This window comes from Aspergillus nomiae (assembly GCF_001204775.2).
Source record: "Aspergillus nomiae NRRL 13137 chromosome Unknown contig00201, whole genome shotgun sequence".
In the NCBI taxonomy this organism is placed as follows: Eukaryota; Fungi; Ascomycota; class Eurotiomycetes; order Eurotiales; family Aspergillaceae; genus Aspergillus; species Aspergillus nomiae.
Window position 1 is genome coordinate 14,641 of NW_015378256.1, and position 13,702 is coordinate 28,342.

The 13,702-nt window shown below is 49.3% G+C and overlaps 3 protein-coding genes across 3 annotated transcripts; all 3 read right to left on the minus strand.

Annotated features, from left to right (window-relative positions):
- Window positions 1-3,031: 3,031 nt before the first annotated feature.
- Window positions 3,032-4,862, minus strand: ANOM_008686 (hexokinase family protein; the record flags this gene model as incomplete). The annotated part of the gene is made up of 3 exons (XM_015553942.1): window positions 3,032-4,214; window positions 4,279-4,769; window positions 4,833-4,862. The coding sequence occupies 3 exons, from the start codon at window positions 4,860-4,862 to the stop codon at window positions 3,032-3,034; spliced, it is 1,704 nt and encodes a 567-aa protein (XP_015405467.1).
- A 1,172-nt stretch (window positions 4,863-6,034) lies between these two features.
- ANOM_008687 (cutinase family protein) lies at window positions 6,035-6,993 on the minus strand (the record flags this gene model as incomplete). The annotated part of the gene is made up of 4 exons (XM_015553943.1): window positions 6,035-6,201; window positions 6,262-6,419; window positions 6,503-6,648; window positions 6,697-6,993. 4 exons carry the CDS (start codon window positions 6,991-6,993, stop codon window positions 6,035-6,037), a joined length of 768 nt encoding a protein of 255 aa, XP_015405466.1.
- A 4,475-nt stretch (window positions 6,994-11,468) lies between these two features.
- ANOM_008688 (putative pantothenate transporter) lies at window positions 11,469-13,475 on the minus strand (the record flags this gene model as incomplete). The annotated part of the gene is made up of 8 exons (XM_015553944.1): window positions 11,469-11,759; window positions 11,832-11,965; window positions 12,018-12,109; window positions 12,159-12,397; window positions 12,463-12,588; window positions 12,648-12,981; window positions 13,035-13,084; window positions 13,146-13,475. The coding sequence occupies 8 exons, from the start codon at window positions 13,473-13,475 to the stop codon at window positions 11,469-11,471; spliced, it is 1,596 nt and encodes a 531-aa protein (XP_015405469.1).
- Window positions 13,476-13,702: the final 227 nt, after the last annotated feature.

Consider the following 13,702-nt stretch of genomic DNA (forward strand, 5'->3'; position numbering starts at 1 on the left):
CAGCCAACGGTATGACGTACTTTCATTGCCGAATCCAAGTGTAAGAGCAGAGGTGTCCTTGGCATATACGAGACGTGCCTAGCGTCTCGTTCCGAATTAGCTCTGCGGAGCAACCCCGGACAGCTTCACGCCACGCCTCCAGGGTTCAATCCGGAGCAACAGTCCGTTACCAAATCGTACTAGTTGTCGATCCAAAGTTTATCTCCTCGCTAAGCAGAGATACATAGAGGCTCACGGCTCACCTCAGAGGAGTTACATCCACTTCCTATAGCCCAGATGGCGAGGACCGAGGTCCAAGTAATCGTAGATTCAGGGTTTGTATTCGTCACCAGGACCAATAAGGACTGACGGTCTTCGACTTGATTGAACACGGACATATCTCCATGACCCTTCTATGTTCCAGTGCTTACCTGACGTCGGCATGTAACCATTCGACCCCCGAGACACGGCACGCGGCAGTTTTTGGTGGATCTCGTCAGCCGTCATGTTCTGGAAGTCGGCAACTCCCGGCTATTTAAAGCAGTACCCCACGTGCCTGGCGTGGAAGTATCAATCCACCACCGCTATTAGTGGAAGTTGACGGGTTCGTACATTCCGGGGCCGTCTCGACATCATGCAATATGTACGCCGTTCTAGGGTTGTCTTGACGTCAAGCACCGACACGGCTTTGTAGCACTGCGCCAGATACCGGCGAGTTTCATTGACACGGGCTGCTATCGGCCTCTTGTTTCAGAGACGTCTCGCCTTGTTGAGCAGCCGCTTCTAGCCACGCTGAGCGGGAAAGTAGACTCACTTTGTGAATACGTGCAACCGTAAAAGCCTGTTCCCGGGATGCTACCGAATTGGACACGGTCGCATGAGAAGAAGACAGACGAGTCGACCTGGTCCAGCGCTGTAGTTGGACCAAATCAAATAGTGTCGTCTCAAACTAGCCTGTTTAACGCCATGTCGGCGTCATCACAAGGCTACGCGGGTTGGCCACAGCAGGGATCTGTATATACTTACGATCGAGATTGAAAAAAGAGAAATATCTGCGTCGAGAGTCATTCGTCAGTGGGAGCAGCATGTGAAAGACTGGCTGAGATATTGTCAAGGAAATGAACTATATTCTGAGATTTTCCAAGCGAGTCTAAACTTGGTCTGGTAACTTGTGGAATCATGGCGTGTTGTTATTGCAATCTCTTTGAGTTATTTAGTGAAACAACAGGGTAGGGCACGGCCTCTGTACCTGGAGTACCATCCACCAGCTATGGACTGTTCTTCAAAGATTAAAGCCGGGCTTCAAATTTCTACCGTAGCGAGACACACAAGCACAGTACTAATATCAGTGCCATTGCTACATTCATAGAGGCTATACAGTAATCACAAAGACTTCCACGCGGAGAAGCAGAAATGTTGCGTCCAGAAACTTGACTTTCACTACAAGATCGTCCGATTCTTTTTGTGGTCGTTTTCTTTTCTTTCTTTCTGTCTTTTTTATTATAGTATTATTGTTCACAGGTCCCTGACAACTCGCTTTCCGTATTGCACTTGGTGGATCCCCCTATTCAAGGATATGCCAACCATAACAAAGAGCTGGGGCATAGGCCTTTTCAGAGAGTCCAACTTTACCGTGCCCCGTTACGCCCGAATGTAATACCCCCTGGCAAGACCGATATTCAAGAAATGCCATGCATCTGTCATGTCAATTTCATATGAATTTGTCTTTCTAGCCCTGGGGCACACGCATGAAGTTGCTATGAGTGGAGGCATTCCAATGATCGCTTAGGGACGTATGGTCAACAATGGAAAGCTAGTAATCAGATCGAACAGTACCCTGGTCTTGGGAAATTGAAGCGCAGCCTCGGAAATCAAGCGAAACCAATGGACCTCTCTGGTAATAAAGTGCCAAACTAAAGTAGCGCCCAGCTTTGCTCGGGCGTCAGACTTCAAAGGATCTACCCTCCTAGAAGATAACCTAGCATCCGCTAGTCGTATACATGTTTGGTCCATACCAAACCAACACGGTTCTAAGCCGTCTCAACCTAATTTGTTGTACACCCATTGCTTAAGACTACACTTACAAGCGCCCGGCTTTGGTGGTCCACCCTTTTCAGCTATATAGTAAACGATATTCACCCAATATAACCCTATTCTCTGGCTGTAGCAGTCTGTTGTTGCAGGTGAGCCTCCGTCATTTAAAACATTATACCGTTTTGACCAGAATCCTGCGTTCCAACATGAACACCATCATTCTCACTCTTTTCATCGTCGCCCTTGCCTCTGCCATTCCCGCGCCGGGCCAGCCGGGCAATCAGGTCGGCCAGACCGATCAGACCAGCGCAGGGCAGAATCCTCCGACGCTAGGGGCCCCAGGCGTGAAGAATAGGATGATCGGCGGTGTAAGTTAATTCATCTACCATGTTCTTGCTGGGTGTATTGCTAACCTTACCAAGACATGTGGTAAGAGTCTGGACAATATGTATGAAGAATGTACCGCTCGGGAATTCACAGGCGTGTGGAAAGTTGATTGTAGCACCCCGGTAAGGAGACTCCTGAAGCTATTCGTGCGTTGAGAAGTACACATGTACTAATTTCGTAGTGTACGGAAGGTATCTGCTTCATCGATACGGGAAGAGGTGTGAGCACTAAGCCCAAGGCGCTTTGCCACTATCCTAAGAAGGGAATTTCGTGATTGAAGGGAAAACAATTCGAGACGCGGACAAATGGCTCCTCGGGAGCTTGCTTCAACGGAGTATCAGGACGATATATTGCCATAGGGCTATGTCTCATACATTTCTTCTACCTGCAGGAATGCGCAAGGGAGAGAGTTCAGGTCCAACGCCAGTCCAGTCTCATTCATACAATAATTCTCAGTCTACCATTTTGAAGATGACAGTTCTAGAATATGTTCGAATATCAATGATAACTAGATCAGCCTCTTCGGAGGCATGCTCCTGGGACAGTCGGGTGGCCTTATAGAGGCTCTGGAAGGTACATCCGGCAGGCAAGCATCTCCTTATTCACAGTCGTAGGATATGTACTTAAAAAGTCACGCTTCAAAGGTGGAGCCTATGATGCCCCCGATCTCCCCAGCAGTAGTGCCTGCTAGAATTCCCGTACCTATTAGTCCCCCATCATTCACATCGCGAAGAAAGATACTTTTGCCTCCTTGTTGCGGGCCAGCACGAATCAGGAGCTGGTCTATGTATCTTTGAGCCTTTTGTTTGTAGTGTGGAAAATGCTGCATGACTCCGCCGGAAACAGCGACAGCCAGTTCTTCTGGGCCATTCTTCCACCTTGTTGTGGACTCCTCGGTCTGTGTATTGCCATTCGAAGCAGCTAGTGTCAAAAAGTCTCTATGATTGTGAGGCGGTTGCAAGGCAATCTCTTCGGCGCATACAAGAAGACCAACAATAACTGCTGCGACCAGGGAAGCCGCTCTGTCCTGGACGAAGTTTGTAATGGCACGCAGATCCCGTGAGGAATCCGCTGTCCAACGCCAGTCACTCATCGAAGGCTGCGGCAGCTCCTGAGACAGCTCCACTGCTAACCCCTCATCAGACTGGTTGGAAGCCACCTTGAGAGAAAGGAAATCTGTCGAAAGCGAGTGCTCTGTAACCAGTTTCACAGGCAATGCTGAGCGCGGGATGCCTAGCACATTATGAAACCAGTCAAAGGCGATGAGCCGCACTAGCTCACCAATATACCTTCCGCCAATCATTAACTCCAATGGCTGAAATCCCGGCCTTTCACAATGGTTGTCGAGTTCTATATCCCATTTAGTTCGGAGATCCAGCTCAAAGATTGGTGTTGAGGCACTAGATAATGTCCACTCCGTCGAGACCAGAGCCTCCTGGGCACTTGGATCCTTCTCCCGGATATGCTGGACTTTACGCTCATGTAGGTCGGCTATCTTTAATGGAACAGTAGCATTGGAGCCAGCACCGACAATGAAGCCCATTACTGCGCGCGTATTTGGGAACGAGTGGATTGTATAAGCCAGCGAGCAAAGTGTTGACGAAGTATCATTTGTCATCGCTGCAATCCTTAGCCTTGGAAGGTTGAAAAGCTTTCGTCGTTTGGCAGGCATCCGCTGCTCATCTTCATCTTCACCAGGGGACCAGGTGTGACGCTCGTAACCATCCAGTAATGCTTGGTGCAAGTTAAGATCAGTCTTCAATGCGAAGCCTTTCCCTGTTGGCATGAGAATGGCCTCATTCAAACATTTTTGTCTAACCTTCCTCGTTAGGTTTTATCTCGCGGCGTATGAGTCAAGTTGGATATCATGATGCCTACCTGATGGGGAAACAAAAAGAGATACCGGTCGTCAGCTCGCGCGGTACCTCTTCATTTGGATTGTTCAAGCTATCTCTGACAACATCTGCAATACAGTCTCCTATGAAGGTAAACAGTTCTGGGGCACGGTCTCTTCGCAGGTGCTCCTCGATTGGCCAAGCCTTTTCAAGTGTTCGTCGCACGCGCTGTTGATCACCCAACAAATCGATAAAGGCCACCCGGAGATATGAGAGACCCACGTAGACCGCGAGATACCGACCCGTTTCCAGTCCAGTTGGCAGTCGGGTGATGGGAGTGGGGAAGAAATGTTCGGGGGAGGCCGCTAACTTCTTATAGGTTAAGGAAAGGCGGTATGACAATTCATACAGGGTATCTATTCCTATACGAAGCGGCTGCAGAAAGCTCGAGAGATCCGAGAATGGCTTTGCCGATGTGTGCGACATGCCGCCTGAAGGTGTAGCGGTAGGGAGTTCGGTTTGCGTCTTCAGCCACTACGAAATGTTGTTGCAGTTCGGCATCCCCGTGACTTGCGGCCAGGTGACTTCGGATGTTACGCTGGCCCGCTGCCCGATGTCACCTTCCATCGGGAACCCTAAATGGTTTGTCTACGGTCCATAGAATTGTCCCTAGCCATCATCGGCTTCTTGTGAGCCCTGTCGAGGCCTTTCGTGTCTTTCAATGTATACAGAATTCGCATGATGGGCGTGATTGAACGGGCAAGCTGAACAGGATCACAGGTCGTTAATATAATTGCCGATTGAGCCGTAAGTGTGACAATTATTCCAACCGTAGAAGTCCGATCAGGGGGAATTATATTTGATACCCTAGTAAAGTCAATCTAGTGCTAGAGAGTTGAAGACAACAAAGCTTTTATACTCTGCGCCAAGCTTTAGCCACTTATCCCCCTGAATATCTTCATCTGATTGGCCCAAGCGCGCGAACTTCTTCCAGTCATAAGTCTTGCGCGTCGATAAGCCTTTACCATTAAATAGTTCTTTAAGGGACTCAGAATATTCTTGATGTAGCGCTATGCTAATAATGCTATGGGAGATGAAATCAACTTATATTGAACGAGTTCAAGTTCAACTTGTTTGACGAACTCTCTGATCGTCCGTAAATATATATTCCGTATCACAGAGAAGAATTACTGATTCTTCTATGACAGCCTCCCATGTTTGGATGATGGAAAGCTTGCGTATGTGTAGCTTATTTGTGATTTGCTAAGGATAAGAATTGCCATGGTTTTCATTTTCATTATTATTCTTATTCTCTATCCCCCTTCACTCTTTGTCAATCGTATGCGTCACCCCAGATATGCCCCAAGTCGGCATAATAACTGTCAACCGTATGGTTCCGCATATCAAATCTATGTACCAGAGACATTGTAAAACATGTCAGCGAAATGCTCAAGATGAATATTTCCGATCACTAATTGATGATGCCTTTATACAAGAAGTTCTAGAAGCGGTAAAAGCCAGTGTTATAATACTCTACAAGCGCGACAGCCAAAAGATGATCATGCGAGTTGAGTTTATTAATCTACCACACATGCTATATAACATATCGCACATCACATATTAATATACATTACTAAATTCCCTCATCAATGCAGAACAACACGCTCGTGCCTAGCATGCGATATGTACCTGTACTTGGATCACGGATCGGTATGTTCGATGCAGCGAACGGATCTTAGGGAAGGCCAAAACCCGGACGGAAACAAACTTCACGGTGAACATGTAGCCCTTATCTTAAATTAGCGGTTCGCAGTCGCGATCGCGAAGGCAGCCGCCTCAGCCACATTAACGGCGTAGGTCAAGTGGGCAGGCAGGATAATAATGCTGTTATTGCAAATGGTGTCTCCGGCGTGGCACACGGTCTTCACGCGGGAAGCGTCAACGTTGGGGAAAGGCTTGCCCTCATCTATCAAATGGTCAGCATGTTACAGACATCACAGATCATACGAGCTTGGATTCAACGTACATGGGTCACCGAAGAGGAGGATGCTGCTGATCTTGCTGGCGATTTCGGCAGGGAGCTGCTCAACGGCGTTGTGAACAACCTGACAGCCCTGGGAGTAACCGCTCATGATGAACTTGGTGTCGGGACACTTTGTGAGAATCTCGGTGGCGTCGGATGCCCTGTTCGACCAGTGTCAGCTCCGGTTACGATTTTGCATTGAAATGTCGCGAGATGGTTGCGGAACATTGCAGAAGAGACGTACATTGACTTGCTACCGGCAGCGTCACCGCCAGCCAGATAACTCTCGACAGATGCGGAATAGCCGTTGACGCCCTGGAAGCTCAAGGCGCGCGCACCCACGGCTTCCTCAAACGCCTCATACAGAGGAGGTCCAACAAGGACACCGACCTGCGCTAGATTAAAAATGGAACCACTACGGAGGACAAGTAGACTTACGTTTCCGGGCTCACTGGTTCCGCGGGCGAAGAGGACGGTGTACTCCGTGCAGACCCCAATATATTGATTCTGGGTGGTTTGAGCACCGGTGAGATCGGCGAGCACTTGATCAAAGTCGGTGATCAGACCCGACACCGCGGTGATAGAGCCGTTAATGGCAGGCAGATGAGACAGAAGGATGCTGAGGAACTCGTTCAGAGGAGCGTTTCTCTCAACCAGGGCATTACTAGGAAGAGGGCTTGCGAGAACGGTGGCTCCGAGGAGAGAAGCAAAGAGAGTCTTCATAGAAAGATGCATGGTGACTGAGGTGGAAGGGCTCCGTGAAAGCTTTGTTCCGTCGGGTTGAGGCGATTTTGCAAGGACAATCAGAACTGTGAGAGTGTCTGGGTAGCTATTCTGTCCTCGGGGGGGAAGACGCGCATTTTATACATCTCCCAGCCGTGCCTCTTCCCCCGTCTCGATTTACCTATACAAGGGACCTGTCTCAAGAATCATCCCAACCGGGATGGTGGGCCCCCGGCGTGGAACCTGCACCCAGGAAAACCCGATATTCGGGCTGTTCCTTCGTATAGTCGGCGACAACCACATGCTGTTCTTCAGTCAGTCCCTCGGCCAAGAAAGTAGATTAATCTATCAACGTTGCATCCTTGTTGGTGGACCACTGGAACAGAGCGAATCATTTCCTGAGGGGTCGAGGGTGGTTTGGTTGGCTATGTTTTTTAGAACAGCAGAGTTTGACAGCGGTACGGGCTGGGGTTCTTTGTCTGCCTTGCCATGGGCCAATCCCCGGGGGCAGAAAGATCGCCCAGGCGATGACTGTGGCCTCCGACGAGCCTCTGAGAAGGCCTCGTATTCGGACCCCCCGCGGTGTTTGCGTCATGGCAATATAGTTTAGCACGGCGCCCACACAGTCATGCGCGCAGTTGGCGTCCGTTAAGCTTAGATGCTGGCCAACGAGACGCGCTGAGGGTATACGACAAGAGTGCCGTCTTTCCCCGCATTGTCTCTAGTCAATGCACGACCCCCACCGTGGTGGAGACTGAGGAATCCTGACGATTGGGACTTTCGCTCGAAGGAGTGTGGCCTTAGCGAATGGGCGTACCAGGGTTCCCGCTCCCCCGTGACTATTCCTCTCTTGTTTTAGTCAGTAAATAGTTCGACTCCTGTGGCCCGTCGCGGAGACCCGCGCATGCCGTGACTCTGAACAGGCACCAGCAATCGATGGAGAGGCACACCTGATCCCCTCCCACTGTTGGTAGATCGTCTACTCTAAGCAATTGAGAAAAGCTTCGAATCCATCGGGAAATTCTCCGTGTTCGCGGGCGCGGGACACCGACCAACCCGACCGCTCTTACTCGCATCGGAATGAAAATCCCTCACAACTGGGCGACTCTCGTGGTTAGGGATCCCGGTATCACTACGGACCTGTTCGAGTGAGGGCTACTAGTCGATCGCATTGTGTGGTGGGAAGATATCCCCCTTTCTCGGCTAGGTGCCACCTATCAAACTATCGGCAACAGGCGAACCGCCCTGTCACTTTTGATGCTTAATTCAGCGGAATGTGGTACGTACAAAAGGGGGGCCTGATCATGAAATACCGAGTACACATGTGCGTGAACCGTTTAGGGTGACATTGGGTGGAGGTGTAGCTGAAGAGTGGGTTGATGTTGGTCGTCGTCGGAGCAAAAAATTTTCAGGGTCTTGCATCGTGCTGGCCTCAGACCAATTGAAACAGGAAAAGGCGTGACTGGAGCAACAAGAGTTCTTTCTGCTTTGTAATGCCAAGAAACGGTCCCAGAAGCTTGTTGACTAACTGGTACCAGAACATTGGTGACAGATAGCTTTTTCGGACTCTCTAACTTACGTATCCGAAGAGAAGATGGGACAATCTTCCAACCTGGCTTGCTTCCTCTTCCTGTAGTCACTTTTGGAGGCCAGAATGAGGAACCGGTGAGGGCATCGCCAGGAAGGATTGTCACAGTCTTAGCCTCGATCCAACAGCACGATCAGACTGGCCACAGCGCATCCCGTTCCTAAACATACATTTGACAGGATCAACTTCGCGCCGGCTTGGCCGGCATGCCAAGAGGCGTTTCTCAAGGAACCTCTCGAACATTCATCCTGAAGGCAGCTTGGCTGCCGTACGTTGCACCTCAGGGCAGCCGTGTTTCTGCTACCGAACCACACACCAGCAACACACGATCAGTCTTTCTCTCACAATAGCATGTTTGGCATGGGCTGAGGCCCAACGGATCTAGCATTACCGGTTGAGGTACCACTATCTATTTCCGCTTCACTAGCACACGCCTAACCAACGGCAACCTCTCTAGCACGACCCACCCTTAATAGGCGCGCATTAAGCGTTGCAGTGCTATTCTAGAACTTAACAGCGAATACACTAGCAGCCAAGTATCGATAGAGACGAGCTCGACTATGACAATTCACCCAGACCGACTCCTATTGTATAACAAAAAACCCAGATTGGGTGGGAAATGAGACATCGCGGGAGTTTTGAGCGCCGGACCCAGCTGAAAGAATTACTTCCGCCATATCTATACAGGCACTTCGACAGGGAAAACTAGTAGATATTGATAAGGGCCTGGTAGCATTCGGGCCGAAGATCCTGTTCTGACGACGCGTACACCCCTGCAGATTTCCCGCTGATTGGCTCTGACTCGGCCAGGCCTGAAGATTTTTTTCATTTGCGCCTACCCTGAAGACACGTGTAGGCCTTTGGCCCTCCTTTTTACAGACCTGAGTGAGTTTTGCCCTGCAGCTGTGATGTCCGGCAGAGCGGTTCGAATATGCGCGTTAGTGGACCTTGTAGTAGATGATCCTGCATGATGTTTATTTTTCTCTACCAATGTGCTACGCGTCGGCCCTACGTCGGAATAACAAGACCTGCTCGATATGAAGAACTACGGGAGATGGCCGCCGATTCTTGGAGATCTTCGCCGACAAGCGCAGATCACCCGTGCCAATATATCCTCGCATAGCGGGACGCTTGTCTGGTTCCCGGCATGATTATCGGGCTCTTACAATGACTAGACTAGTTGTTGTGGCGTAAAAAGTATTGCTTCCCGGGCCATATTCATCTTCCGAATATCGGCGGCTTTGTGCAAAAATTCTGTGTAACTTACAAGCGGCGAACAGTAAGTATCTGGAGCAATATTTTTTATGTACGTGCTATGTGTAGACGACCAATGGGAGACACGAGGGCACAATTAGATAAAGGATACTACCGTGATATAGCGCTACAACGTAGAGCTGAACAGCCCATGGTACAGGGGTCTCTGATAAGCACAACGTCCTTCTTAGCTAGTTCGAATACGTGCTGTTCTAGCCTACAGGGATAGTCGCGGCTAGAGGACATAGTTGTCCAGGGGGCCTTGGTGGCGAATTGAGATCTGGCTAACCTGATTGCAAGGGTCGTAGTTTGCTAGCCAGCCTCTCAGCCTGGCATTGCTTGAGGGAAAGTTCAGCTGCAAAGCTCTTGCACCCGGTACCATGCAGTCGCAACTGATCTTCTGCAGCTTCTCGGAACTCCACAGTAGATTGACTGCGCAAACGCGACGGGGAGTCCGATTGGATGGAGCTTGGCATAAGCTGCAGCGCTGGGCCCTGCCACCTTTGCTCATGTGTGGGTCACAATAATTGTATATACCATTAGTGACAACAGAGCCTTCATGATTCTCGCCGTCTGGTTTTGCTAAATCGTCTCTTGTCCTTGGATCTCTCATCACCTGATTGCTAGATGCGATCACGCCATAGTGAGCTCTGAGCATCATCTTTGATCTCGCTCGGACACTTGAGCCGTCGCATTTATCACATGCTTCCTCTTTCTCTGAGTGTGGGTATTCCAATGGCTACAGAATACTGGGCTCTTCTCCAGTCTAGTAGTATGTCTCATGCAATGTCTTGGTTCGTTATAGGTACGAGCAAAAAGGAGAGTTGACCAAGCCAGGGGCCGAACTGCATTTCGCTCAACACCGATATCAAGGCCCGCGGAGATAGCTGTAGGTATCCACACTTTCGCAGCCGGGGGGTATCATAGACCCTTTTCAGGACGTATGGCAGGATACCCAATGCCAAAATGTTGAATCTCTAAACACCGCCTAAATGAATATCGTTATGCAACGTTAGGGACCGAGCCCAGGCCTCAACTCACAGGCAAACGCGAAGATGGGCAAAGATTTGCTGCCTGTTAGATGTAAGGTCAGCAGAGGAAATGGTGCCATACTTGCTATCTGGAAGGCCCGTTGCGACAACATTTGTTCATGTACCCTTTGTATGTCTTGCTCCATATCACAGTGACCGTCTTTGAACCCCTACTTGCGGGCTTTCGGTTTTGCATCTTGTCTCCTAAGAGAGAGATGTCCGTATGTCTACCCTTCGAATGTTGATGTAACTGAGATCGCACAGGCTAGATGCTCACCACCCCGAAATATTACACCTTGCCGCTACTCCTAGGAGTGGAATTCTTTGAATGATCCAAGATATATGCGCCATGAACTCACCAAGGATTGAGATACGGGTGTGGGAATGTGGTTCGACCAAGTCATAATCATAAGAATCGTCGGCTGTGCCGTCATGTCCTCCCGTATATTACACACCTAGTAGCAGAATAGGTAGAACATAAGATAGCCCATAGCTCGCTTGTGTGCTTTGCATGTTGTGCGATCTAGCAAATGGCGAAAGGTATTGTGTGTGGTACACTGAACGAAGGCGAAAAATTGGGGACTTTTGTCCAATCCTGAACATTGACTTTCAGACTACCAGGCATATCTAAATTCAGGTCGTTCCCAATCAGTCAGATCTAAGAGATCCGTCTCTACAATACGATGATCACTGGTGTTCTGGGAGACCCCTAACTCAAGTGCATGTTTATCCCGCCGCTTGTTTTCATTGAGCAGATAGAACATTAGGGCAGCTTCGACTGCGATCATCATGGACGAGGTGACGAAATAGGCCCGGAATCCGGTAGGATAGGTCGGTGCTTCCGTCGACAGGAAGAATTGCGGTGTGATAATTTGACCCACACAGTAGCCGACAAAAATCATAACCTGGAATAAGGTAGTTTTATGTCAGGCATTTGTCTAGAATACTGAAAGCCGATAGAAGTCCCACGAACTTACACTGACGGTCATTTTTTTAGTGAACCCAGCAATGTTAGACGATATCATGGACATGCACATGATGTAGGACACTGTACAAGTCAGAAGGGAATATACAGCTCCCAAGCGAGACATTTTCCGATCCGTCGGCAGAGCTGTTCTCTTGTGAGTAATGCGTCAGTAGTTATACAAGTATTCGAAGCTTACTGTATAATAGAACACTGCCCACAAGAACGCATACGTTGCTGAGGATCATGGCAATGCATCGGCCCTTACCGACCCACGAGCATACAATACCCCTTCTACTGTTAGCCGGTCACTGGGGACATCGAGGATCTTAAAACTTACGCAAGTAACACACTGACAAGTTGAACGGCATGTTCTGGCATCGCGACAACAGTGGACTCGACACTGGAGAAACCAAGACCCGTGAGAATAATCTTGTTAAACGCGTTTAAGCCGCCTCCGGGTATACACTGTAAGAATACTATGCAAAACATCATCCACGCCTGAGGATCCCGGAGGGCTTCCTTGACTTGGTAAATTTTATATTGTCGGTTGTGAAGACCCGCGTGATTTTGAAGCACCTGGAATTGCCAGTGTCAATCGTCATGAAATAGGAGGGATCATGCGCGAGAAGGGGTGTTCTCACCCGAACAACAGCAATTTTTCGCTCCCGAGGCGTCAAGAACCATGCCGACATGGGTGAGGAGGGCATGGTGAAAAACACTATGATCCCCCACAGCATGGTGATGGGGCCAAAGATGAGATATAGATACTGGCACAGTCTTTAGCAGAAGCTCTGTATGACAGACAACAGGAAGGTCCTTGTCATACCTGCCATTGGGACAGCTTCCCATGCACATGGCCGATACCGTTCGAGACACCATCACCAATAAAGGCGCCGATGGGTGCACCAGCCCACCAAATACATGAGCGCAGGGCATGCTCATTCTTCGTGAAGTATTGGCTGACCAAGAGTGTGAAGGCAGGATTGTTGGAGGCCTCGAAGAGACCCAAGAAAAACCGATTGACGGCAAGCGTTGCGAAATTCGTCGAGGCGGCCGTTGTCGCGACACAAAGTCCCCACATGAAGATCATGGATCCTATCCACTTGCCAATAGGAAGCTTTTGCATGAAGATGGAATTTGGATATTGCCAGACAAGGAACCTAAAGCTGTGAGTCAGGCGACACACTTGAAGGCAAAGACTGGTGATTTATACCCAAAATAAAAGATCGACGATGCCCAACTATACTGTTGGCCCTTCAGATCCTATTTAGGCACTGTAAGCTTCCCCGGTTACTCCTTGAAAAAGAATACATTCATTACTCACCAGATCTGTCCTGAGGCCATAAACGGCAGCAGTGGATAGAATACCTTTGTCGATGAAGGAAAGGATATAGCTCACGGTCATCTGCCAGTGGACTTCGGTCAGCAAAGAACCAAAGGGCACATCTTCCGTCACAGTTACCATGGGGACAATGGTCAAGTCAATTTTCCAGCGGACGACAGAGGCTTCCTTGTCCGTGAACTCAATGTCTATGTCGCCTGACTCTCCATTGAATATATTGATGGCATCATCGTACCCGTGGTTTTGTTTGGGGTGGTCGACCTCCATTTGTGAACCGGAAGAGACAGAGATATCCACGGTCTTCGAATTCATGTTGACCCACAATTCGCGCAAAATTGCCAAAAAACGGGAGATACCAACATGTCAACTCAATATATACGACGACGAAGGTCAGGGGGTGTCTGAAGTCGGATTTTGTTGAACCTCCGACAAGCTTCTGCTCAGACTCCCAAGACTGTTCCACACCCCAGACCAAGGGTCCAGGACGATCCCCGCACAGTTTCCGCCCCATTCTAATTTCTCACATCTCATCGACTGAA